At 34.8% G+C, this 26,251-nt stretch overlaps 1 protein-coding gene across 1 annotated transcript in view; it reads left to right on the top strand.

The window, feature by feature from the left end:
• Positions 1 to 26,251, top strand: part of LOC118275815 (RNA helicase aquarius) — a 78,466-nt gene that overhangs the window by 45,457 nt on the left and 6,758 nt on the right. Inside the window, exons 10-24 of the mRNA XM_050695417.1 lie at positions 165 to 378; positions 461 to 509; positions 605 to 878; positions 1,666 to 1,836; positions 2,553 to 2,722; positions 2,992 to 3,123; positions 3,407 to 3,544; positions 3,852 to 3,943; positions 4,400 to 4,598; positions 7,797 to 7,980; positions 8,070 to 8,194; positions 8,310 to 8,470; positions 8,845 to 9,112; positions 10,206 to 10,377; positions 20,314 to 20,484. Coding sequence (XP_050551374.1) covers positions 165 to 378; positions 461 to 509; positions 605 to 878; positions 1,666 to 1,836; positions 2,553 to 2,722; positions 2,992 to 3,123; positions 3,407 to 3,544; positions 3,852 to 3,943; positions 4,400 to 4,598; positions 7,797 to 7,980; positions 8,070 to 8,194; positions 8,310 to 8,470; positions 8,845 to 9,112; positions 10,206 to 10,377; positions 20,314 to 20,484 — 2,520 coding nt within the window. The remainder of the gene's footprint in view (positions 1 to 164; positions 379 to 460; positions 510 to 604; positions 879 to 1,665; positions 1,837 to 2,552; positions 2,723 to 2,991; positions 3,124 to 3,406; positions 3,545 to 3,851; positions 3,944 to 4,399; positions 4,599 to 7,796; positions 7,981 to 8,069; positions 8,195 to 8,309; positions 8,471 to 8,844; positions 9,113 to 10,205; positions 10,378 to 20,313; positions 20,485 to 26,251) is intronic.

A 26,251-nucleotide genomic window follows, 5' to 3' on the forward strand; every position in this document is an offset into this window, starting at 1 on the left:
AATTATAATAAAATTGAGGGTGAAAGATTATGTCAACTTATGAATGGTCTCGTCTTAGTATTATAACTTCCGATATCAAATAATTTGTGATGGGATCTACATTTGCTATCAGACCTCATTCTTTCGAACATGAAAGATCTTCGATAACTTAATAATAATTTCAGATCTCACGACATGAACGCCGCATTTCACAACTAGAAGAATTGAATACCATGCCTTTGTACCCTACAGAGGAAGTCATATGGGATGAAAATGTAGTCCCGACAGAAATCTATAGTGGGGAAAATTGTCTTGCTTTACCCAAACTGAATCTGCAGTTCCTTACTTTACATGATTATTTGCTGAGAAACTTCAACCTGTTTCGTTTGGAGAGCACGTGTGAGTATTTTACCCTCTTGCTACTTCTTAAGAAGTTTCCTGCACATTGCATAAAACGACTAATCCAAAACATATCTTTCAGATGAAATCCGTCAAGATATAGAAGATGCTGTATATCGGCTGGCACCGTGGTAAGTATTGTATATCCAGTAATTTAAGATCTATGTAAAAAATGCAGGTTCTTTCTGAGCAACTTTCTTTGTAACTTACAACAAATCATTCGCAGGCGTGCTGAAGATGGGAGCGTATATTTCGGTGGCTGGGCTCGAATGGCGCATCCCATAACGAGCTTCGCAGTAGTGGAAGTGGCTAAGCCCAACATTGGAGAAAAAGCACCCTCATGTGTAAGGGCTGACGTTACAGTCACCCTCAGCGTTAGAAATGAGATCAAATATGAATGGGAAAGCTTACGCAAACACGATGTGTGCTTTTTGATCACTGTGCGGCCAACACAAGGCATTGGTACGTATAGGGGAAGTCAGCTCAAAGCGGCCACCTTAACTTTGAGTTTAAAAAAAGCCATTGAACGAAAGATTTTTAAAGAGAATTTTATACTAGCTAGTCGAGAATTTATCGAATTTTTGTTATGGCCAATTGAAATTTGCGTAAGTTGAATAATAATCGTATGATTTGCAGATTACGAAAACTTGTCATAAAACCGCTTTGCCCGAGTGGTCGCCCAAAGCGGCCACGGGGGTAAGGGCAACGTGGCCACCCCAAAAGTTTTCAAGCAATGAATTGTTTTTTGTTGGAAAATACCGTGATTGACAAAATAAAAATGCAAAATCAAAAATCAACACATATAATTCACATAAAAAAAATCAACAACATTTTACCTATTTTAATCACAGTCAGTCATAAAAGTAATTTATAATAATCGATATACTTGGGACGAGCTCTGGCTATGGATGTGGGTTCTGGTTGTCGCAAGGTCAAATTAGGATGACGCATGATGGACCCCTTATAAAAACCGTGTCCAGCCGTTTCATTTTTAAAAGGATGTGGAATATGGTTTGATTCAGCATATTGAAACACAAGCTGCAAAAAATCTTCCTTTGTGAGGCCAAAAAAAAGGTTGTCCATATGAAACAAGCACTGTAACTACTCTAAGATGCCTTCTTCCTGTTGTGGTGTAAACACTGTGGTAAATCTGCCAAGTTTTTTTATGGCAGATCCAGTTTTTAGGTGCCTTCTCAGCGTTGTGCGAGGGATACCGTATTTTATTGACACAGATTTAACTGACTTACGCTTTTCTGTGACCTCTTTAATGGCTCGGGCCATCGCAGCTTCGTCCCAAGAAGCCTGCGCTGTTTTTCTCTTGTAGATGCCTCTGGTAGAGTCATTGAGGAGGGACCCGAGCCCAGGCCTGAGCTCGAAGGAGATTCCAGAACATTCCGATTGCTACTCGACCCTAACCAGTACAGGCTTGATCTAGACCATGCCAGTAAAGGCAATGAGGTACGTCAACTTACTTTCTTAATGAAATATCCTCTTTATGCAAAATTCCAGAACATTCCGATTGCTACTCGACCCTAACCAGTACAGGCTTGATCTTGACCATGCCAGTAAAGGCAATGAGGTACGTCAACTTACTTTCTTAATGAAATATCCTCTTTATGCAAAATTAAAACTGAAAAGAAGCCGTAAGGAAAGTATATATATGTAGATAGTGTAGAATAGTAAATGATTTAGAGATTAGACTCCAAAAATAGGATGATTAGTACAATAAACTAATCTTTCACATGAGTGCACAAGTCCTGTCTGTAGTTAACCGATTTTTATCATTTTTATCCACCGTTCCATCAACCAGTCGTTGTTTAGGTTTCTTGAAATAGAATGTTTTGAAAGCATACAGCGAATTTGATTCAAAGTCACGTACTGCGGAAAAATGTTTCTTGCTTTCCTCATTGAACTAAATATGTAAAACAATTACATTCACAGTGTCTTGTGCGGTGCACCTTTTTAATCACATTTTCACCAGTTACGTTATGAGTCACTGTAACTGTGTCAAGCATATGGAAATGTTTGTAGGTATTTGAAAGTTCTGATTAGTAGAAAGGTATTTGTCCGATTTATGGCTACATATCACATTACATTTGATACTGGCTATCTGTAAATATACACTGGGGAACAGCCCGAGCCCATAATTTGTGATGTTATTATCTTCCATACAGGATGTATACGAAACTTTCAATATAGTAATGAGACGCAAACCTAAAGAGAACAACTTCAAGGCCGTGCTGGAGACGATACGAGAGCTGATGAACACAGAGTGCGTTGTGCCCGAGTGGCTCCATGATATCGTTCTAGGTTATGGGGACCCAGGACAAGCTCATTATACCAGGTAAAGTTATTAGACACCATGTTATGGTCTTTTAAAGAGATACTATACAAACTTCCTAGAATCATCCGTGTAAGATGCCTTGGCAAAAACTCATTGGCCTAACCTAACCGTCTAACCGTCATCCTTATGACTGACAAAATTTCATTATCTGGTTTTTATAACTAACCGACTTAGGTATACAAAAACTAGTGTTACAAATGGAGAATTGGCGGAACATCAAAACGACTTAACATACTTTAATGCTAAAGAGTACTTGTCATTTTTTCCAGAATGCCCAACGAGATACCGACACTGGATTTTAACGATACATTTTTAGACATGGAACATCTTCGAAACAGTTTCCCCGGCTACGAGATAAAAGTGCAGACAGATGACCCTAGAAAATTAGTCAGACCATTTAAGTAAGTGCAAAAAATACTGTGTCATCTATTTCTGGAGATCAAAAAAATTATAACGTGACAATGCTACTTTTAGCTAGTAGATATAGCCAGTATGATGTGTTCTTTCGCGTCCTTGCATAAACTTTAAAAGCGATCTCAAATGATATGACCTTAATATACTTACGTTACCTTTTATGTTTTCTATAATTGTGTAAATAGGATACCATCACAATAACATCACATCTGATCTTTGATATCCTCATATCAAAGTTATTTATCGTTTAATGAACATAATTTTTGACAGAGTAACGTTCGAGAATGTTCTCCAGAAACAGCAGAATGGTGGTGAACCTATGGACGAGGACGAACCTCGGAAGGTGATCCTTGTGGAACCTCACGTCCAGCCTAAGAGAGGACCCTACCTATGCAATGAACCTAAAAAGTAAGTAATATTGAAGATAATTGGTGATCAAGCCATCTAGATAGATGAGAAGTAAAATATGAATATAAATGGTGTGACAGCCTTTGGCAAACAAAAAAAATATTAACGAAATCAAACTTGAGTTCTGTCCTTGGTTATAAATAGGTACCTACTCATTTTTTATTTGTAGAGTACAAAGAAAACCGTTAATACCGTTTGGCATAGTAGTACGATAAACTTATCAATGAACCGTTTATTGCATATCAATATGGTAAAACCGTAAACGTGTCTGCTGTTAACTGGCTATTTATAACGGGTTTTATTTCAGAAATACTATACCTTTCACGCCTACCCAAGTTGAAGCTATCCGGTCTGGAATGCAACCTGGATTGACCTTGGTTGTAGGTCCACCGGGGACAGGTAAGTTCAAAATTATAAGTAAAAATAACCTTCATTTAGTAGCGCGTGTACACAACTAGATGACATAATATTATTTACTTTTCTCAATTACTCATACATGTGTACCTTCTTTCTTTATCTCCACCTGTTTTATGTAATACTCGCTTCTACCAATGACTTCGCCCTCAGTCACGTGGAATAAAACGTGTTCAATGTGTTATTCCAGACCATAATCTACCCCTGTTCCAAATTTCATCCTGAGCCCTTCAGCCATTTTGACGTGATTGAGTAACAAACATACATACAAACACACAAACTCACAAACATTCGCATTTATGTTATTAGTAAAATTAATTTGCTGTCATAAAGCATAATACAAATTTTCCTGTTTTATCTTTGTTAACCTGACACGTGCTAAGTGTTCACACCTTGTCTTTCTTAAACAATTTACCTCTACACAACATTTTAATCTAACAGGTAAGACGGACGTGGCTGTACAAATAATATCAAACCTGTATCACAATTTCCCATGGCAACGAAACCTGGTGGTTACCCACAGTAATCAAGCTCTAAATCAGCTCTTTGAGAAAGTAGCAGAGTTAGATGTGGATGAAAGGCATCTGCTACGTCTCGGGCATGGTGAGGAAGCCCTGCAAACTGACAAGGATTTCTCCAGGTAAGTTAACTGATCATTATTGTCATCCAAGAGCAAAAAATTGCATATTTGACAAACACACACAAAACATCATGTGTACTTACAACGTATGTTAATTATGTGACTACAAAGTTTACGCGATCGCAAAAATATTTCTTAGTATCCACTTTAATGTTTCTTAGTACTAGTCGTATTAGTTGGAAAACCTCGTGTGAGTTGACAAATGTACTGTACGTACGTATTTAAGTAATGCGATAATAATGGTGTGGTGACCTGAATGACGAATGTCATAAATTGTATGAACATGCACATTGCATAGTTGCACACATTTGAAATTTACGATTACCTGACCAATGGCGGTTTGTTTTTGTATTTATTTATTTACGAGCTACTCCTGCGCGGATTCACTATTGATCGTAGCATAATGTTTTATTTTTAAAGCCTTCTAACTGCTAGAAGCGGCTTCGCCCGCGTTCCCGTGGGATAACAAGTAGCCTGTGCGTTATTCCAAAATAAAGTCTACTTTTTTCCAAATTTCATCCCGAACCCTTCAGCTGTTTTGACATGACTGAGTAACAAACACATACACAAATTCACAAACTTTTATATTAACAGCAAGATTATAATTTATAAGTGTATAACATAACTAAATAAGTATATTTATAGATATAGATTTGTTAATAATAATAAATTCCTGTTTATTGATGATTTGCTAATTAGCATATTTTATTTTGTAGGTTTTTTATGGATATTCAATTTAAATTATTCGTACAAATCTACTAAGAATGGCAGTGACCGATTGGTTTAATCGATAGCATAACCACGTGCCTTAAAATAACCCTAGTGGTTATAAAAAGCTTATTGTTCCTTTTATTAAATTTTGATTCGTTAGTCTCAATTGCCTTTGTTTTTGTTGCAAGTATTTGCCCTTGAACTATCAAACGTTTGACGCATGGACGCAGTTTCTAAGCCATGCTATGCCATTACAATTACGATTGAATATCGATAATGAAAAATAATATAATGATTCAATCACCGACGAGTCTTTATTGATAAAAAAACTTGTAAAAACGGATGGGCAGATGTTTCATCATCCTATCCCACATACGGAGTTGCCAGACATAAAAAAAGGAGTTGACGACGAGTAACGGTCGCGCGCTTAATTCCTCCTAAAGCTGAACGTACAACATAATATCGACGCTGGAAAGGCAAAATGTATTAACCGCCATTATATGAATTGTTCAGTAGAGCGATTTGAAGTTTCAAATTTTGCAAAAAAATTCATAACTAATTAATTACTGGAGCTTTTTCATTGAAAATCAAAATAGTTATTACAAATAATGTTTACTATGAAATGTAATAATAGAAAATAATCTAGGTGTCTTCGTGTCCAAGATTTTGGAGTTAATACAACGCAGGCCCATAATCTTGGTTAGGTAAAATTGACTTAAGTCAGTTAACCATACTCACCGTGTCCAGGTAAAAGATGTTTTAACGAACAAAAAGCTGCATAAAATGAGCTAGAAAAATGTGTTATATTCTATGGGAAATTGACTTATGTGTAGATTTTATAATAATTGCCAATCTGTAAAATGTTTTATTGCGTATTTTTTTAGAAAAATGGAAAGGTAAAGAGTTTTAAAACCAATCTAGTTGTAAATTTAAGCAGATATAAATGACTTATCAATAGTTTGTTACTATCATGTACGCTTTATGAGCCAAAGTAAAAAAATGAATGGATTTAAAACAAAAAAATATACGAAAAAGTCTAAAATCACCGGTGTATTAACCGCCATCAAAATGCTCATATTAAGGCGTGACATATACCATTCGAAAGAGAAAAATCAGGCGATTCCAACGGTATATATAACTCATTTTCGACCAAAGTGGCGCTTAATACATTTTGCCTTTCCAGCGTCGATATAATATATAAAAACGGTATTTATATACTATACTGAGTTTATTTTTAATTTTTCAAATATACGAAAGACTAACTTCCTTATTTATATCCTTAACAACTGGTTTTTTTTTGTAGATATTTGACATAATAGTTTATTTTGATGTCAATCCGACTTGTAGATTATAAAAAAAAAATGACTAGACTCGGTATTTTTTATTTTCTTACGCGGAAACAAATACTTTCTAAGAAGAAGAAATTACGTGTTTTATATTTTAACACCTATATGACAGACTAAATATATTTTTAATTTTCATACCCCGCCATCATAAACAATAGGTGTTTCGTAAGCGGATATAAAAAATACAGTCAACAAACATCAGATTTGGAAAACTGATTATTATTTGAATGTTGAAGCAACCACTTAGTATGTGCCTCATGCGTATTAGATAAAAAAATAGATAACGTGACTTATGGTTACCAGTTGGTGTTTTAAGGACTAGGGTCCTTTTTAGGAGAGTTACATATGTAGTAGAGTAGGTACCTAGCATTTACGTCATATCTATATAAGGAACTTTAAACATATCTGCCACGGTTTTAAAATGGGAGGTAGTGTTGTGTTTGAAGATTATAATAAAATTGTAAATATAAATGATTGATTTTGGGTATAATTTTTTTTAACAGGAATAAAGCATTAAATCCCCTGAACTCACTATCTCTTAAACCACTAAAGTGTTTTGAAATTCGGTACAATAATGGTTGAGACCCGGGAAAAGGCATCAAATAGTGTTAATCGCTAAAACCTCCTATACTGTACGCGTATGACCTCAGTGGGATTGATATTTTTTATCTCCACTAAACAACGGAAATACATTAAATTTAAGTAGAAAAGACATAGAAATACACCTTGAAAAAGACTAATCTAAAAACTCAAATTCTGCCAGAAATGATTATTACACGCAGACGAATTACGGTCAAAAGCTAGTGTAATAATAAAACGCACTTAAGCCGGGAGTACGCAATGATATGAAGTTACTGCTATCTCCATCAAAGCACTTGCATTCCCCTTTGCCCCTTTTAATTCGTCTAAAAATAACTGCGTTGTAACTGCAAAGATTGTACGGAGTGCTACGGTTAGACATGATGCAAAATGTTAATAATATTATGATAAGACGACAAATGTGTCAAATCATTGGACTAATACAATATCCGGTGCAGACAGCAACGTATCAAAGTCTGTCGTGAAGTAATTCAGTACATATTTAAGCTAAAAATAAATTGTCAGGTTTTGTGAATCTTAATGTACTCTTATTTTTGAACAGGTATGGTCGTGTAAACTACGTCTTAGCAAAGCGCTTGGAACTTTTGGAGCGCGTAGGTAGGCTACAGAAGACCCTGGAGGCTGGTGAGGATGCCGGAGCCACCTGTGAACTGGCCCACCACTTCCACGTGTATCATGTGCGGCCAAGATGGGAGACTTTCCTCGCTAAGTGTGCCCAAGACCAGGTAATTTAACTATGGTTCTAAACTGACCACTTGAATTTACATCAATCCCAAACCGTCACACCATCCAATAATTTATTTTACTTTTTTAGAACAAGTCCATAGAGACAATAAGCAAGGAGTTTCCGTTCCATGAGTTCTTTGACGATGCACCCAAGCCTTTGTTCCCTGGAAAATCTTACGAAGAAGACATGGAAGTCGCTCAGAGTTGTTACAGGTACCTACATTAAATCTTTTTCAATATTTGATTACTTGGGGCTTATACCCGGTTGAGTTTTTTACAGGCAACTCTATTCCACAAACAGACATTTTTCTTAATTTTCTTTTCACAGATACATTGATCATATTTTCGAGGAACTTGAAGAATTCCGTGCATTCGAACTGCTTCGATCAGGGTTGGATAGATCGAAATATTTGCTTGTTAAGGAAGCAAAAATTATAGCTATGACATGTACACATGCAGCACTTAAGAGATCTGAATTGGTACAAATGGGTACGTAATTATTCTCAATGGAAATTCTTAGAAACTCTCAATGAAAATGAGGAGTCAGCATCAGAATGAGGCCGTCAATCACAACCATGAATGAATGACGTATTCTGTAATGGTCTATTGGATGGAAATACCCTTGTCAAACGATACCGATTGTTTAATATTATGAAATTGTAAATAATTTAGATCTTGATTGCTACAATTGTGTTTAGATATAAAAAACTTAAGTGCCTCGTTGGTCTTATTCTAATATGTAGTTCCAAAGAAGTCTATTACACATAAAATCATGCTATGAATCCTCTATTGAACCTGAGAAAGACCTCTATTGAAGAAACATAGCCTTATTGTACCTTAACTAACTTTGTACTATATTTTAGGCTTTAAATACGACAACATATTAATGGAAGAATCAGCCCAAATTCTGGAGATTGAGACGTTCATTCCGCTACTGTTACAAAACCCACAAGACGGTCGGTCTCGGCTAAAGAGATGGATCATGATCGGTGACCACCACCAGTTGCCACCGGTCGTGAAGAACATGGCCTTCCAGAAGTATTGCAACATGGAACAGAGCCTGTTTACCAGGATGGTCAGGCTTGGAGTACCTTACGTGGAACTAGATGCTCAAGGACGAGCTAGACCAAGGTTAGTACACTTCTCTCGTATTTATTAGAGGTATTCCTCCAAGCGCAACTGTTTTGAAGCGCACCTAACCAAGCGCACCTATATTATTCCTCCAAGCGCATATTACAGTACCCGGCGATAAATGTTTATTATTATTACACACCGACCATTGAAAAAGGCAATCGACCATGTTGCCGCGTTTATTGCTGCATGATATTGAAGCCCTGAAACTAGTAGAATATTCCCCTCGACCCAAAGTATAAATAAATAGTGTTAATATAATACAAGATTTTCTCTTTAAAAAATTTACGTAGGTATTTGTTGTGGTTTTGGGCAAAGCCTTCCTTCCTTCTTTATATGAGTCATACTTAAGCACATAATGTGAATTTTAACATGTTTAATTTTGTTGACGTAGACTTTGCGTCCCCGATTTGCATCTTTTTTAGATAAAACGGTGTACTTAACATACATACACGAGCTCGTCGTTTTGTTTGATTAGTATACAAGACGTGATGCGATTACTGAAAACTGTGACTGTTAAAAGTGTCACTACTTCATCCTTGTAGAGGATGTGAGGATGCATAATGCACATATTAACATTTTTCACTCACATATGTATTAGATAGGTATTGCTAAAATAATAATATTCATTTAAGTAATTCTCTCATCATCAAATATCAACATATACATCAAACTATCATACAAATAACCTGAAACGGGTGTCTGTTATAGGTACATTACGAGATTAATGTCGTCAATAAATCGTTACGTAATACTACGCGAAAATTTGTTCTTTTTTAATATCGTAAAATTTACAAACATACAAGTCACATACACATGAGACCCAGACCCGAAACATCCATTTGTGGATCGCACAAAAAATTGCAGGAATCGAATCTGTTACACGTAGCGCGGCAGCCGGTTGCCCGGCCTCCGCACTAACTAATGACTTATAGTGACTCATAAATTCAGCAAATAACTTGTGAGTCATAGCATATCATAACGATTATTACATAATATTTCAATTTGTTCATACGTTAAAAATATTTTTTATTTTATATAAAGTCTATTTTTATACCAAAACGTGTTTATTTATTTATTTTTTATTATACAGCATCTGCAACCTCTACCGTTGGCGTTACCTGGCACTGGGTGACCTTGGTCATGTGACCCGCCTACCTGAATACCGAGCCGCGAATGCTGGCCTTCGATACGACTTCCAGCTGATTAATGTAGATGACTTCAATGGAGCAGGGGAGACTGAACCTAGCCCTTATTTCTATCAAGTAAGTACATACGTATTTAGTTTGCTTCATAATACCCCCTTTTGTAAGGATGAAAAATCCTCAGATAATAATTCTTCCCGCACTGGGTCACACGGGAGGGAGTGTCGACCTCTTACTGACTTTCCATCTTGTTTTATCTCTTGCTTCATAAATATCCTTACAAGTCTCTTTTACATTAATTCCATCTTTGTTTTGCGCATGTTAGCGATGCTGAAGACAAAACATTTTAAGTACCTTTTTCACCTTGGTCAAAAACAAATTTTATATTTTGCCTTATTCTGCATTTACTTCGTTATGTAAACTCTACAGTGTAACTGTACATACGTTTGTATAGTTCTCTTTGTGTTTTCAGACAGTAATCCTCGACCTGATTTATATTTATTACTAGCTTTACAGTTTGTTTCAATTCGTTGGAATAAAGAATCTGTTATAAATTGTAATTTCAATGGACTAGATTCTGTGTATGTCTCATATCAGGTCAAAGAAATAACGGTATATAACGTTTTTTTTTTCTTATGCGAGAAATTGAATTGTCAGTTGACACACAAATCTCAATACCCTTCAGCGTCGTCAAAACTTAGGTATTTGAAATAAACATTTTATTTTTCGTTTTTTGGAGTACGGCATTCAGTCGTGAATTACTTATAATTTAGCAAAAACTTCAAAGTTCTATTCAGTAAATGGGCTATAGAATTACACTATTAAGGATATGGAATAAATAATTAGCAGTAGTAAGGAAATTGGATGCGTCAAAATACCAGCAATGCAATACGCCGCTGGTATTGTGTAGGAACCGCATTGTTAACGTACGGAAACCGGTCAGTGATGCGAGCAGGGTAGGGCACTTACCTTATAGGGTTCAACGTTCAGACTGGCCATGACGGTCTGCATGTACGCGTTCCGCTTTCCCCAGGGCTCTTTGATCGTACTGGCATTTTTGGATTTATACGAAATATACAGAGCAATAATGATGTTCATATAAATAATGCGGACGTCGTTCACTCTGACCGCAAGACCGCATATCGCAGAACGTATCCAGTGTGCCCAGATTCATTACTCAAAAATAAGTTAGTTGCTGACAATTCCGACCTGACTAACTAAAAAGAAATAGTATAACGAATTTTAAGAAAACATTTTTGTTTTACTTTCAAACCTAAATAAATTACCTAATTTTTTGCCGGTATTTAGAAAAAGAATAATTAATCGATACTTAACATTTCGTATTATTAAAATTGTTAAATGTCCGTGGTACATATTAAACATGTCTACCCAGATTACCTATAAAAATAGCAGACCTTAACCAACTCTTAAGTGGATTGTAAAATTATGCCATCCATTAGCCGATTCAATATAGTATCAAGAATTGTTTAACGTTGGGTAATTAATGTTTATTAAACACTTGAAATTTCCATTTACTCAAGACTGCCACATTACCGTAGTATATTCAGCTTAGTGCATTAGCATTTTTTATTTCTAAATTGTTTTCTTTGTAGTACGTAGTATTAATTCGTGGTTGTTATTTGGCAATATACATATATAATATATCCATATTATGATTGAATTTACACTTAAGGTATGAATGGAAACAGACTGCAGCCTTAACCAGGCAAGTTGTTTCTTGTCGGGCAAGTTTACCGACGCCGACATATCTGTTATCTACCAATACATTCGGCGACAGATAGATCATATTATTAAACTGGCTGTAACCGATAGGATCAACACACAACGGACACGCTAATCTAATTATGTTACAGCTATTGTTATACCTACAGCTAAGCTGATGAACGCTAACACCATTTTGTAAATTTACAATGCATAATATTAATTTTTGCAGTACGGTACCTATTTTCCCTATTCTAAATTTATCACCTAGACCGCAACACGTACAAACATTATATTGTTTCCAAATTTCTAAGTAATTTTGCGCTTTCACATAATTTCCCTAAACATTTAATTTTTCCATTCTCACTGACTTTTCCTCGTACAGAGAGTGCATTAAATCGACTGACTGGAAAGCGTACGATATAAAATTCTGTAGAAATATTAATATTTATTCTTTTGCCTGAATTTGGCTATAGAAGCGTAGACTTAACTGTTAAAACTCTGAAGAAAGGTGATTCTATTTTCCTTTAGCTGCACCAACGAACGTTATATTATTATGTAACCTAATATATTTATACCTTTTTTAAGAATTCTAAGGAAAGGGGAAAATATATATATTCTACAGGAAATACGAGTATACATGTCTTTATCCTGATTATTAACCGTTTATCTATATAAGATAAACGGAATCAACCGTTTATCTTTTGCATTTAGGTACATACAAACAAAAAACAGACCAAGTATAACTTGGACATATCACGAAGGATTCCGTACTATTCTCTAAAAAACGGCGGAAAGAATTACGTTTGTTGTAGGGTAGCTCCGTATAACTTTATAGTTTATACTTGTACATCAGCTGTGAACATTTCAACTGTCTATCACGCATCATAAGATATGATGGTGATGGAGATAAATAGACAGACAGTGAAGTATTCTTAGTAAAATGAGCATGTTTTTTATCTTGTTACGGTTACCCTAAAATGCCTTGTTTATTTTATTAGATAATCCAAAATACAGTTTACTGAGAATTTTGGTTATCGACCTGAGTAATAGCATATTTATTTAACCGTAAAACGCGATTTGAGTCACCTAGTCCCCAGTGTATACGTGGTTTCGAACACGTATCATGTTATGAGATAATACTAACATCAAAACGTAACATCAAGTCTTGTTTTCTCCAAAGGGGCATGAGTGGTCGTTACTATCCACAAAAGCTGTTCATTACGTACGGTTATCGTAATAGTACTTGACACATCGTTATACTTACAAGTCCCAAAAGAATGTGAAAAATGAACCTATCCTCATATGAATACAGGCATAATAATGCAAAACATGCCTTAGCTTATTTCAATAAAATTTATCACATATACCGTGAGCTTATTATTCTGTGCCGTGAGGTAGCAAGGTGCAACAATTATCTCGAGAATTTGTCTTGGTCAAGAGGATTTTTTTACGGTATACGAGCAGACGTATCGCCGCCGCCTTGGTAAGCAATCGCCGCCGCCCTTGGACAATTTAAACACCAGAGGCGTTACAAGTGCGTTGCCGGCTTTTTGGAGGTTAGGAATTTAAAGGGAAATCGGGGTTTGGGAAAAGGGGGAAATTGGGCTTCAGGTAAAGTGTGATGGCGGGTGATATTGAAATGAAAAATCGAAATCTATTTTTTTCTAATGGAATAAGCAGACGGATCGCCTGGTGGTAAATAATCGGCGCCACCCTTGGCTACCCGAAACACTAGAGGCATTACAAATTACTTTCTGAAATTTATGTGGCATATCGAAAGAAAGATAATTTAGCCAGCGTCACACCGGTAATACAAACATTTCAACAGCTAATACCTACATGACATGACAACACTAGCTATCCAAATATATTGTTTTTATTTACGGATATTTAAATTTGTAATGCTTACTTCAATCTTTTGTAAAACCCTTACTACTTATATAAAAGTAGTACGTTTGAAAAAAGTTGATTTCAATCAGAATGTACATAATTATGTAATTCACAACGAAAAACCGATGATAACACGGGTTTTGCGTTTCAATACGGGGTATTATCAAATCGGGTTTTTGGTTTTGAAATCAGGCCGCATCATCACTTACCATCAGGTGAGATAGCGGCCAAACGTCGACCCATTAAATGTAAAAAAAAATATGCATTAGCATATTTAAATGAGTCAAATATAAAATCTGGTTTAAAGACTAAAATGATGTAAGTACCTAAGAATTTTATAAGTATGGAAAGCTTGTTATGTTAAATGAGTAGATGACCTACCCAAATAGTTTATAATGTATTTTCCAATTAAATATTTATCTTTTTTAATAATTCGATTTCTAATTATATTGAAATCATCTCAATTTATATAAATATTTATTTATCACGAATTTAGTCATTCTTATTTGTCAGAAATAACATCACGATTTATAACGTCACATCTACGAGTGGGTTTACGATACGTATATTGTACTCCTTATGAATTCTTATAATTTTTATATCAGACTTAAAAAAAGGAGGCGGCCATATTTTTTTAGATTTTTTTTTAAATTCTTTAATAGTGTTGCAAGTTTTGTCATAATTAGGTATATCACATTGAATATTTTACAGTCTCGTGAATATTGTCAGCAAATATTCTTAAATATGACTTTCGTAACAACACAATTAGATATAAGTATAAGTAGATGGTGATCCCACGAAATTTAAATATAGTTTTATTACCCACCTAGGTGCGTGAGTTCATTAGCAAATGTTGAAAATAACTTTTCTACTACGAGAAGCAATTTATCCTAGCCTTATTTGGTTAAAAGAATTTTGTTGTTGAAATATGAGACGACGAGCCTTGATGAGGCTAAATATGCAATAATTGTTTTAATTATAAGAAATAATTAATAACTACGGTAAAATGAGGTGAATAAAATTCAAGGTATGAAGATACAGAAGGAGAGTGAATTGGGAAATGGTTCTAGTATCTATTACCGCGAGGTTTCACCTGATGCTTGGCCCTGGCTCCTATTGGTTGTAGCATGATATTTCATGGCCTACCTCTATAATTTGACTTTTCAGCAAGAAAATCTATTCGAAATAGAGCCTGTAGTCAAATGCCTCTATAGCTCTTGTCTACTTGTAGAGCAGAAAAACCAATGACACTGACAAGTGTTAAAATATACTTCAATCCTATATACATAATTGGGTAGTTTCCTCAGTCAGAAATAAATTATTTCGACTTTTCAATCCAAAGCTATGTAAATTTTCCATATCATAGTTTCACTGCGATGAGACATATCTATAAAATCAAAAAACCAAGAAATAAATACTACTTAGAAGCCGTCAAATCCTGTACCTATTTACGTTATAACCAACAATAGCTCAATATTACTTAGTACTCAACTGTTTAGTATTCAACTGGAAAATTAATATGCAAAATTATATCATCTAGTCGTATGTTGAACGTGATTCATGTGACCCTCAGGCTACGTGCTAATAAATCAACAAATTAGTAAAGTTTAAATACAAAATCCGTTGAAGGGAAACATCGTGAGGAAACCTGGGCTTATAGTTTCTAATTATAAGTATTGAAATCACCCACCCGCATTAAGCAAGCGTAAAAATTAACGCTCAAACCTTCTCCCTGTGAGAAGAGGTCTTTGAAGATGTGAAAATGATGAAATAAAAAATATATTACTGGAAATTTCTAATTGACATAAGTATAAACAAACGCTAAACAAGCCAGATTTTTCTGAAATATATAGCATAGCTGCACTACTTATAGACAAGTTATTTCGCAGCTATGTGCAATTTAGGTCACACATGGCTCAATATTTAGATTAAACAAATGATCGGATCAATACCTATAACTGCTATGTCATCTCTAAGGTTTGCAATGTTGCCAGCTACTGTAATGCAGCATATTTAAAATTATAAAATATTAGGGTGATTTGTGCTATGTAGCTTTGCTACAAAGATGTAATAGCTAAACTGTGAAACTATGCGACCGTTTCCACTGATACTTAGCTATGTAGTTGTGCGAGTAAGATTACTATGAAGATACGCAGTTCGAGTATGCGATGTAACGATAGTCACACACATCCATGGCACGTATCTTTCCATATAAAAACAGCTTAGCTGAGTCCGTTACCACCAGTGCTAAGCTGTGTGTACCAAGGAATATGATTGGTGGAAGCCAAACGCATCAAGAGCAACGTAGCATAGCACATCTCTGGTGGAAAAGCACCCAATCAGGCACTCGTTTAGACGCTTCTTAAAGAAAATCTGAGAGTGTTTTATCTACACACAAATACTATTATTTTCTTTTGTTGTATTTATTTTTCTACAGAAAATTCTGTGTGATTGTATTCTATGGGAACAAGGAAAGAAGTTATTAAAATTTGTATTAGTAGGAAAAATACTGTAGGATGACTGTAGCTATTTTTCCAGTCAAAGGTAAAGGTAATACCTCCGTACTATGACAAAAAAGTCAGCAATTTAAGAAACCGCAATGTTAATATCTAAAGAAATCCCAAGTTAGTGGATAAACCAATGTATCGCATTTAATATAGGTACAAAAAGTAAATGAATTTAAAAAAGTGTTTGTGGTTTAAAAAAAATATAGGGTCATAAAAACACAAATTAAATACTGTATTTTTCCACTAAAACGAAATTTTTAAATTTAGTCTCTCTGAGTCAATTTGGTAGATACTTTTCAATTAGTCAAATTTAATACTTATTTGGAACTGTCAGAAACTATTTTTATATGAATTTTGTACAGGATTGTGTATTATAAATGCGATTTCACTTTTTTTTTATTTTGCATCAAACATTGCTTATTTCTTAATAATTACTAGAAGTATTTTTCTATACTTATTCAGTGTATTCTAAAATCAATTAATTGTTATTATTATTTGTATTGCATTGAAAAGTCGTTACTATTTTTGTCTTAAGAAAGTAAGTATCCAATAATAGTAACAGTAAAATGCCGAACAAAGTGTGAGTCGATGTAGCGTACATTTCCTGTATAGGAACTTCGCTTAAATAATTATATATCTAGCGGGTTTACCGGAATTCCGGCTCGAAAAGCAGGAGTAGGAACGGGGTGGTTTTTAGTCAGTAAGAGTCTGACACTCCTTCTCACCTCGCCCAAGGCGCGAGAAGTCGTTGGATAATTTTACCCGTCAAAAAAAAATGTATAGGTACATACATATAATTGAATTATTTTTAAACGGTTTTATTTTTAATTTAATATTTTAGGTAGGTACTTTGCGTGGGTACAATATTCGGCAAATATTCGTAATTATTATATTGTATATATGTTTTCTATCTACACACATTAAATGGCTAATTAATTGTAAGAGTCATAACCTAGGTTATAAGATGATGAATCAAGTTTATTTAAAACAATTACATCTGGTTATCAACGATTTGTTCCACAATGGAATTACTGTTTATACTATGTTATTATTGTATCTGAGTCAAGTACTACAAACTATTAAGGTGCCACTATTAATGACCCAAGATTACTATTCTCAAGAACTATGACGTCACGGCACGTCAAAGTATAATTCAAAATACTTTGTTAACTTCACTTGTAGACAAGAATCAAGACATTGAACAGATACCGTCAAAAAATCTACAACCAAAACCTCAACAGATTTTCAACCTAATACGTACAGAGTGTCCCAGACGTAAGATTTGGATTTTTTTACATTTTTCTGATAACAGTTGGAACCTTGCTGATCACTTCGTGCCACTTGACTTGTGTAAATCGAGAGGGAGTGTCAGACTCTTAATGACTAAAAACCACCCCATTCCTACCCTTGCTTTGAGGCGAAACCTTGGCAACCCGGTTAGATAGTCTGCAGCTCCAGATCGGGCATCAGCCCACACTGGGCCCCCAGCCCATGCAGGGCAAACCGCCACCGTGTCCTCCGGGTGGTCCTCGCAATGACGATACCCGGGCGTTTCCTCCCGCCGAATCCGAAACAAGTACCTACCGAAATGTAAGCACCTGCATCAGGCGGTAAATGAGGGAGCGTGACGGGATTAACACTTGACAATGACGTGTGCTGGTGCCTGCAAACAAATAAGTATTTAGGGTCAAGTTTCCTTAGAAAACGAGGATCATCCGACCAGGTGAGGTGATCATGCCTGGCGGGCTTTCTGCCCAACTGTCCGTTGGAATTTTCAATCCATATTTGTTCGCGTGTAAACTTCATATGTGTGATGTAGGATTTATGACGTCATCCGTTAATTTGAGCGTCGATCGTCTATTTGCGATTTCTCCCATTTATTATTAGTCATGCCAGTGCATGATACTTCATTTGATCAGCTTCTCAGCCGAAACGTCATACAGCACGGAACTGGCAAAACCGGTTTGTGTACAATGTATTCAGGAAGTAATTCATGTTGAAATTCATGATTCAAGTCGACTAACGGTACCTCAATTAAGGTCATTGACTTCCCAGACATTTTTCACAGTCAAACTATTCAACCGTTAAGAGGACTTTGGTATCATGACTATAATGCTCAACGTAACGCTACTGATTGTCTGACGAGCAAATTGGTTATCTCTGCAATCAACGTCGTCATCAACTAACTAAGTGTGCTCACCGCTAAGCAAAGGCCTCTTCTCACAGGAAATGTTTGAGCAATAATCACCAAAAATTATTGCTCAAAAAATTTCTGTATTTGGCGATTTCAAACTCATTATTAGATATTATAAGTCCAGGTCTCAGTCCCTCACAACCGCATGTCACTGGTGTCTAAAGCATAAGAAGCAGGCATCTTAAACTTGCAAGCCACCATGACACGACAAAATATAGATGAGATCAGTATTTTCTGTTTTAGTCGTAGTATAGGTATAATATTTCATCTGAAGTTCTAAAGCTCTTAGATTCAATCATCTGTAGGTAATCAAAGTTCCTAACCTAGTTTTCAGATGGCTTTGATAATATATTTCGCTATTGTTTGCAAATTTACAACTTGCCATTACCATTTTACGATTTCAAACTCACGTTATTAAGGGCACAGCCAGAGCATAAACATTGCCTATGTTCTCAGTATGTATCAATTTATTTGTAAGTAATACTAACTAGGTACTCAGTCTACAATGGCTCTCTGGCCAAGTCATTTGAATATTGGCAAAGATTGCGAATGATGATAGGGCCCTATAAATAATAAATTCCGATCATACTACACAAGCAAGTTTGTAGGTATTATATTACGTTTGAAAACTTTATGAGGGATTTACGTAGTAAATATCTATTTTGTAGTAGTAGCTAACGTAGGTAAATACATAATGCAAATATCATAATAATTTATAATTATATTCAGCCAGTAAATCTTGATTCTTTTAAAATTGACACAATTGCTAAAGTCACGTCGAATTTAAACATGACAATCGTTCTTAAACCGAGTCTTGGGCCGGTCGTGGTCTCACTACAAGTGTGCTTGCAAATTCTACGTTCACTGCGCACACACCGTTGGCCATTTAAATACTGAGAATACAATCGGATTCTTTGTCAAACTGATGTAATGAACAAAAAACACACACAGTACAAAGAATCAAAAGAATTAACTATTTTTACTAAACTAATTCTATGAAACGTAATGAAACACACCAATATAATCTTAAAGGCTTAGCTTCTTAACCTCCATATCCACGACTATTCATTTAAATAATGAAATCATTCTTCACTCTTATTTCATTCAAACTGTAAGAGAACAATGAAGTCTGTGTCATTTTTGTTTTTGAGTACGCAAAGTCATCATATTTTACTTATCCGTCTTTTTCTCCGTCAATGTGAATGACGCAGCTAGCTCTAATAGGTAAAATATGTATGTACGTGAATACGTGTATAACGCAATTGTTCATATGTGTCAGTCCTTTGGAGACAAGTTTAAACGTCGAATATCGCATATAAAAAACTGTCATTGATATGTTAATTACGTAGAACATTATAATGTAATTTCCAAGATAGAATTGGATTTTATTATTGGTCAAATTAAAATTATGATAATGTTGATCACGCTCACTAGATATGTATCACATGACTGACAGGGGTCGTAAATTAACGTGCCAACTCTATTTATGGATGTTAGTAAATAATATTTTATGGCAACAATAAATATATGTCCATGGGAGGATTTTTTAACCATCAGTAGAATAACCAGAGGCCTTAAATAAAAACAAGGATACTACTGAATTTGGCAAGTTGGACGACCTTGATATCTACAAATTGAGCTTTGTTTCAACCAAAACAAAAAGTAGACACAATAAATTAACATGTACACCTTTGCCTTTCTTGTGGAACATAAAAGTAAACTGTATGTTTTTTTTTTCAGAATCTGGCAGAAGCTGAATATGTAGTGGCAGTGTTCATGTATATGCGGCTGATTGGCTGGCCAGCGGACCGCATCTCAATTCTTACCACATACAATGGACAGAAACACCTCATCAGAGACGTTATAGATAAACGATGCGCCGAAAACCCGCTCATCGGACGACCACATAAGGTACTTATAATCGTATATTTCACTTACGTACTTCTTAAGATTATTTTCCTGCTTTTAAACTTGCCCAAAAAGAATTTGAATTTGCTGTCAAGTTTGGCGAGACTTACAAGCGTAACAAACTTCATTTTCAAGAATAGGGCAGATAAGTCAAAATATTTTAATGTCTGTTTTATAGATTATTTTAAAATATTAGACATGTATTTTTTATTTTCTTACGGAAACAAATACTTTCCAAGATATATTAATTTGAAATATCTCGTGACGTCACTTCTAGGTACGTTTTGTACAAAGAAATTACGTATTTGCTTCTCGTATTTACTCCTAAACTTTGATTGGTTCCTAAGTATTGTTATCTAACAATACTAGGTACAAAATAAAAAAATACGTGTCTTGTATTTTTTTTCATGACCAAACTGACGGACTAAATAGAATTTAAATTTTCATATCCCGTCATAACCCCTATTGACGTTGGAATCCTATTTAGCTAAAAAAAAACTAGCCCTTAAAAAAACATGTCCTCGGACTTGTGGAGCGCCACCTCGAGTCCCAGGTCACCGGATCCTGGTAGTCAGGCGCTAAAATGGTATTTGGCTAGAGCCTTAGGAAATGATGTGACGAACACAAGCGCTGCGTCAAAAAGTTACCATAGCAGACGACGCGACGTTACCATTTAAGTATTTTTTATTTCATTTTGCTTTATCTATCTTCATATCATCTCCAATCTCTGATGCTCATCGATATCAGATGGAAACTGCTAATTCAATTATAGAAGATGTTAAATATTCTCTGATAATTAAGTAACAAATGTTAATAAATTTTACCGAACTCTTAAAATTAGAATCATTCTCTTCTTAAACGTGCGTCACATTATTAAAACTAACTAACAACGATTTTAGAAGATAACCTCAGTTTTCATAAAAGTTTAAGTAAGTTATTCATTACAATTTAATGAATGAGTTATTCATTATATTTTTAGGGTTCCGTAGCCAAATGGCAAAAAACGGAACCCTTATAGATTCGTCATGTCTGTCTGTCTGTCCGTCCGTATGTCACAGCCATTTATTTCCGAAACTGTTGGGCTTATATAGTTGAAACTTTGTAGGTTTATGTATTTCGATAAACGCTCATCGAATTTAAAATAATAATTAGTAAATTTAAAAATGAAATTAATTTAAAAACTCCATACATGGAACTGATTCAAGAAAAATAAAATTTTTAGCCTGCATATCCGTAATGGGTCTATGGATAGGTGTTTAAAAAAGACATTAAGGTTCCTAAAACCATTTTTCGTCAAAATCAATCGTTTGAAAGTTAGACGCTTCCAAAGTGGAAAAATGAGTGTCCCCTCTAACTTTTAAAATAAGAGAGTGAGAAAACTAAAAAAAAATATATGTTGTAGATTGCAATGGAAACTTTCAACGAAAATTGGTTTGAACAAGATGTCATAATTAGTTTTTAAGAAATAACACATTTTCAAAAACCGCAAATCTAACTTTGTCGTTCGTACGAGTACAAACAGTATGTAAAACCAAGTTATTTTGTAACTTTTAAATTATGTCATCATACTTGCTGCTACGGGAACCCTTCATGGGCGAGTACGACTCGCACTTGGCCGATTTTTTTTTAATGAATGAGTTATTCATTACATTTTTAATGAATGAGTTATTCATTACATTTTTCACGAATGAGTTATTCATTACAAAAACGGTTACTCATTGGCGCCAAAAAATCTTAAGATGGGTTTTTTTTTACCTTAAAAAAACTGTTTGTGCAATCATACCGGAACTCTAAAGTACCTACTAGTGATGTAACGAATATTCGTACATATATTTTGACATTCGCATTCGCAATTTTTTATGCGAATATGAACTTCATAATTTATTTTACAGTTACAAAATGGTAAATTCAATAGATAAATAGATGTTAATTTCTTTTATAAGTATATTTACCTACTACAAAACCTTATCTTACCATCTAAATTATATTGCAATTATAATATACTCTAGGTGTATTTTAGTGATCATTTAGTATAGTGAATGATCTTTAGATTTAAACCTTCCATTTTCATTCAAACATTTTTATTTTCTTATATTTTTATCAGTCTTTACATTTTTCAACTCAAACGTTTATTTACAAAGATATTTCAACTGTTAAAGCTGTCAAAATAAAGCATTAGAAAAAATGGTCCAAATTGTTAAGTCAATATTCACATTCGCGTTCGGAAATGTTTTAAAAAGTGACAGCTGTTACATCACTAGTAAGTAACTATTCCGTCTAGGTTTTTTAAGTCCATAGTACATTGACCAGTCTGACTCTGAGTAGATCTCGGTAGCAATGAGTGGAAGACTTTGTTATCGTGACGGTGCATACCAATTCTGACTCAAACCTAAGTAACATATTTACAATGTGGTTTTACATCTTATAAATATAATTCGATGTTTATCTATGAATTTTCTTAAAATATTCTCGGAAAAATTTTCGTCATAATTTACGCTTGTCACACGTTCCTAATTTTAGGTGACGCGATACTGAACACGTATGCATTATTGACACTCTATCTCGAGAAGTCATTGGATGATTACCCGGTTAAAAAAAGGACAGTAGTAGTGAGTATTTGATATGTCTAAATAAAACCGTTTTAGTATGATTAGTTCTAGACATTTGTATATTTTTCTTCTAATATTCATTATTAGCTTATGCCACCATGTTCTGCTCCTATTCCAAATTTCATCCCAATCCCTTCAGCCGTTTTGACACGGATAAGAAACAAACATTCATACTCACCAACTTTCGCATATATGTATAATGTTTGTAAGATGGAAATATAAATGCAATACAGAATCCCAATGAGACAGTACGTTCAGTTTACCAATTTAAAGAGGTGTTTGACACTTAAATACACTAACTATTACATGTTGAGATCATTGTCGATCGAAATAGCGATGATATAAGTTACTCAAAGATTTCGATCATTCGCATTCGGGTATATTCGCACATTTTGATTTTAATCTATCAAACATCCAGATCGTTTGATAATTTAGTGATATAGTGGGTTAAAATTTTCAAATGCACATATGTAATATCTGCTGCTAATATGCCAATATCCCAAGACAAACTCTAGGTATCTTATAATCCTATTATTGCATGGATATATGCCATGTGACATCATTTCGGGGCGGGTCTTATAAAGATTAACTAAGCACTAAATATAGCTTTAATTTAACCCGGTAGTATAAATTTATAGCAACACAGGATCTGAGTCATAAATATTTCTAGTACTTATAGTAATACTTTGTAAAACAACTATCATGAGAAGACACTTCAACTGAAATATGTAATCCTGAAATGTAGGAAAGCTCTACTAATTTCAAGTCATACCAGGACTCTTATTCGTGAGCAGAGAACGTGACTCCGTGGCGCGCGACGTCTCGTCGCGCAGCATTAATGTGAGTAAAAGTGCCATGTGTGACACCCTTCTGCCAAAACTACCTTGAGGAACTTATTAAGACGATGTGTAGGAACTCGTGTAGTCGGTTGTGACGCGGTTTCAACTTTTTAACACTCCAAGTTCCAGTTGGTTTACAGTTTCAATGACTCTACGATCTTCGATTTCCTTAACTTTGGTGATGTAGTCTTGTCGGGACAAATACAGCAACGTCGTAGTCGTAAGAACACCTGCACGCAGCTACTCATTTCGATCAGTCCACTACTGTATTGATTGGGTGTCATGTGTATGTGAACTTGTATGCTTGTAAACGCACCCACGACACAGGAGAAAATCCTAGTGAGAGGCAACATTAAAAAAAAAAGAAAAAAATATTGTGAGAAGTACACACTACTTGTTTGTTACCAATAGATAATTTTCGTATTGTTGTTATTGAACTTTTATAAACTTTGACATCGCATTTTGGCTTTACTGGACAACGCTGAATGCAATACCTTGGAACGGTTTCATAGCAAGGACTCTGTCTATTGCTGCTTAGAGGTGTGTCTTTTGTTTATACAAGACATATGGTACATCGCATTCGAAATTAACTATCGACAATGAATCACAACGTGTATTCACGTTGGTTTCGCCTTTAGCGTACATGTCATAAAGACCGTCTTTGTCCGAATTTGTTAACCTTCTTACGAACTTAAGTTCTTTGTTCTTATGCGGAGAAGTCTAGATGGTTTAGAGATTATGCCTTTTGTGTCTTATCTTATTTCAATGGACGAATATTTTGGAAACAATACTTTATACATAGATGTGTACATGTATAACGAATGATACGTATCAGACGTTAAAATATTATCGTGACTGCTTAGCATGAATTGTTGCTGCTATAAAAAATAAAGTAACCTCTGTGATAAAACTCAACTAAACAATTTGGACATACAAATATACGTGGGTGATCCCGGCATGATCTTGGTGTGCAGTGAAGCGAGAATGGATGTGTCTTATGCGATTATACCTTAAATTCTTCACGGCCTTATTGGTACTCCAAATATCCAAGATATATTTCATCGTAACAATTCTAATGATATTTAGATATAATAATTGTGATTTAGAGATGCGTATAAATAGGAAACCTTCGATGTCATGACTTCATGAGTGTGTGCAATCTCAGAACAGTGTGGAATATGAGATCAGACACCTAAGCAAAATTAAAATAGCCATGATGGCTTTTGTTATGGCTCGTAAAGGCGTGTGAAAACGAATTTCGGCATCATCCGGTATAATAAAAAAACACTCAACTTTGCAAATTAACATGGGTATTCGAGGTCGATTAACCTATTGACCGCCAAGGATGTCAATATAGATATACGTTTACTGTAGCTTTTGCCTGTCACTTCGTTCACGTGCAATAATGGCTTTCAGTAGATAATTAGCAAGTGTTTTTTTAATGTATTGTCTTTTCCAAGCTGTAATTTACGACTGTATCAAACTACACTAGAATCTATTCAGTACGGGACCTAAGTTTTCTTAATTGTGAGATCACCGCAGACTGACAGTGCTCTTCTACTGTGCTACGTCCTACCACGGGTCTCAAACTGTCATTGTACCTAATTTCACCCAAATAGGTTCGGTGTTTTAAAAGTCTCGGCGTCCCTATTCACCAGGAATTTTCGAAATAAAAATATCCTTTGTCCTTTTTCGAGTCTCAAACTATCTTTGTACTATATGAAAATCAGATCAGGCGTGAGAAAGAGACAGGCAGAGTTTCTTTCGCATTTATAATATTAGTATGGACTTTGGCACCTCAAACGGCATATCATGGCAAAAATATCACATTTTGTTGTTTTTGTTTTTACTGGTCCTGTAGACTGTGTCGTTTTATTACAAATCGAGATAGAGATTCCATTCAAATGCCTCATTTAAGAATCGAACAAAAAATATCTCGTGGGCGGTCTCGCGGTAACCATAAAGTCATTTATTTATTTATTTATTAATAAAGGTTTACCAACAGCTTCTGTATACATAATATTAAGTACAGTAATAAATACATATCAGTTTTGGTCTTATACAGTCGCCAATTATAGGTTAACCAACATTTAATATTAAGTGATAACTTAAAACTAAGAGAATGAATTATTTTTAGAAATAAACTACTTTAAATCACAATAACAAAATTAAAAAAATAAACTTAATACAATAAACAATAAGAGAAAAAAAAAATGAAATGAGATCAATCACCTAACATTAACATTACAAAGTTTAATTTAGCGTAATTACTAATACAGTAAAATTTAATTGCGAACTAAGTCGTGAGCTGCGACCTCCGGG

Source organism: Spodoptera frugiperda, chromosome 8 (genome assembly GCF_023101765.2).
Source record: "Spodoptera frugiperda isolate SF20-4 chromosome 8, AGI-APGP_CSIRO_Sfru_2.0, whole genome shotgun sequence".
Lineage (NCBI taxonomy): Eukaryota > Metazoa > Arthropoda > Insecta > Lepidoptera > Noctuidae > Spodoptera > Spodoptera frugiperda.